General features: G+C 35.7%; 1 protein-coding gene across 3 annotated transcripts in view; it reads left to right on the forward strand.

Moving 5' to 3' along the window:
* Positions 1-2109, forward strand: part of TAX1BP1 (Tax1 binding protein 1) — a 91000-nt gene that overhangs the window by 45144 nt on the left and 43747 nt on the right. For all 3 annotated transcript variants that reach the window (XM_049642927.1, XM_049642928.1, XM_049642929.1), the window contains exon 8: positions 362-547. In XM_049642927.1, coding sequence (XP_049498884.1) covers positions 362-547 — 186 coding nt within the window. The remainder of the gene's footprint in view (positions 1-361; positions 548-2109) is intronic.

Here is a 2109-nt window from a genome sequence, read left to right on the forward strand (position 1 = left end):
AAAATTTTAACATTTTTAAAAAAAACTTAAAAATCTTAAAAAAAAAAAAAAAAAAAAAAAAAATAGGAAAAAAAAAAAAAAAACATTAATCAAAGGAGAAAACTTCAGAGATGAGGTAATATTGTTAGACCTTAGATATAATCTCTATGGAAAATTTACAACAACAAAAAATCTTAGAAAGGTTATGTTCTGTTCCCACATATTAGCTAGTTATTTGGTACAACTTGGGTCTCCTGACTCCTGGTCTAGTAGGTCTTCCCATCACTTGATCATATTTGGGCTAAACAGTGGTATTTTGAAATTTGAGTAATTTAGGTTATGGAGTTAGGATATTCTTGACATTTTCAAGCACTGTTAACAGGTACATTTGAAGAATACCGAAATAGAAAATACCAAGCTTGTGTCAGAGGTCCAGACTCTAAAGAATTTAGATGGGAATAAAGAAAGCATGATTACTCATTTTAAAGAAGAGATTGGCAGGCTGCAGTTCTGTTTGGCTGAAAAGGAAAATCTGCAAAGGACATTCTTGCTTACAACTTCAAGTAAGGTAAGTATTTTTGTGATACGTGTTTGAAGATTGTAAAACCTGTGTCTATTAAATGTATGCAATATTCTTTGTTTTTTATTTTTAATCTTCCCTTTTCCCAACCTTTTCTTTTGAAAAAGTTCAGTTTTACAGAGAAGTTGGAAGAACAGAACAACGAAAACATGTATCCTCAAATATTTTGCCATCTTTATCTCCCCATTTGTATGACCTTTTTTTTCCCTCTGAGTCATTTGAAGTCAGTTGCAGGCATTATGATATCACACCCTAGATATTTTAGCATATATTCCCTATCTACAGTTGTGGTTCATTATTCTGTATAACCATAAAACCATGATCATACCTAAGAAATTTAACGTTGATAATACTCATTCATAATACAGTTTTAGTATAATCAAATTATCCCAAGTATATATTTTTTATAAAGCGTTTATTTAAAACTTGTAACAGAGACACAGAGAGCATGAGTAGGGGAGAGGCAGAGAGAGGAGGACAGAGAGGGGAGAGGGGAGAGAGAGAATCCCAAGCAGGTTCCGCACTGTCAGCACAGAGCCTGACATAGGGCTAGAACTCAAGAAACCACGAGATCATGACCTGAGCCAAAACTGAGAGTCAGATGCTTAACTGACTGAGCCACCCAGGGGCCGCCGCCACTCCCCCTCCCCCCCCCCCGCCCCCCCCCGCCGCCACTATATATTTATATATAACCTTTACAATTTCTTGACCTGGTGGTAAAGATCCACACATTCATTTGATTATTGTTGTGTTCTTTGCTCTAATCTAGAATAGGGTCCCTATACACCTTTTATGATACTGATATTTTTGAAGAATTCAGGCTTGTCTGAGAAGATGGTTTGTAATCTAGATTTATTTATTGTTTCCTCAAAGCTAGATTTAGGTCATACATTTTTGGCAAGAAAAAGCCTAAATAGATGATGTCTTGTACATGATTTTGCGGCAATACCAAATGTCACATAATGTTGATGTAATATTAATCGTTTGTTTAAAGTTGTGTCTGCCTGAATTCATTATATGGGTGCTTTCCCCCTCTTTGTGATTATTGAGTAATATGTAGGGTAATACTTTGAGATTAAGGTAACATCCTGTAATGCCAATAGCTTTTCACCCAGTATTTTTGATCCCTTAATGATCCTCACCTACATCAGTTATTATTAAATTAATGATTACAAAATGGTCACTTAAAAATTTTTCTTTTACACTTAATAGTAGGTATTCTTTCTTAAATAGTTTTTTTTTTTTTAATGTTTATTTTTGAGAGAGAGAGTGAGCAGAGCTGGGGAGGGGCAGAGAGAAAGGGACACACAGAATCGGAAGCAGGCTCCAAGCCCCATGCTGTCAGCACAGAGCCCAACGTGGGCCTCAAACTCAACAGACCAGAGATCATGACCTGAGCTGAAGTCAGATGCCTAGCTGACAGAGCCACCCAGGCGCCCCTATTCTTTAAATCTTTTGATTGAGTCTTGTGTTTTGAATATGTTAAATAGTCGCATCATTCAAAAGTGAAAATAATTACAAAAATATTTACTGTCTCTTCCCTAAAAAAC

This window comes from Panthera uncia, chromosome A2 (assembly GCF_023721935.1).
Source record: "Panthera uncia isolate 11264 chromosome A2, Puncia_PCG_1.0, whole genome shotgun sequence".
NCBI lineage: Eukaryota > Metazoa > Chordata > Mammalia > Carnivora > Felidae > Panthera > Panthera uncia.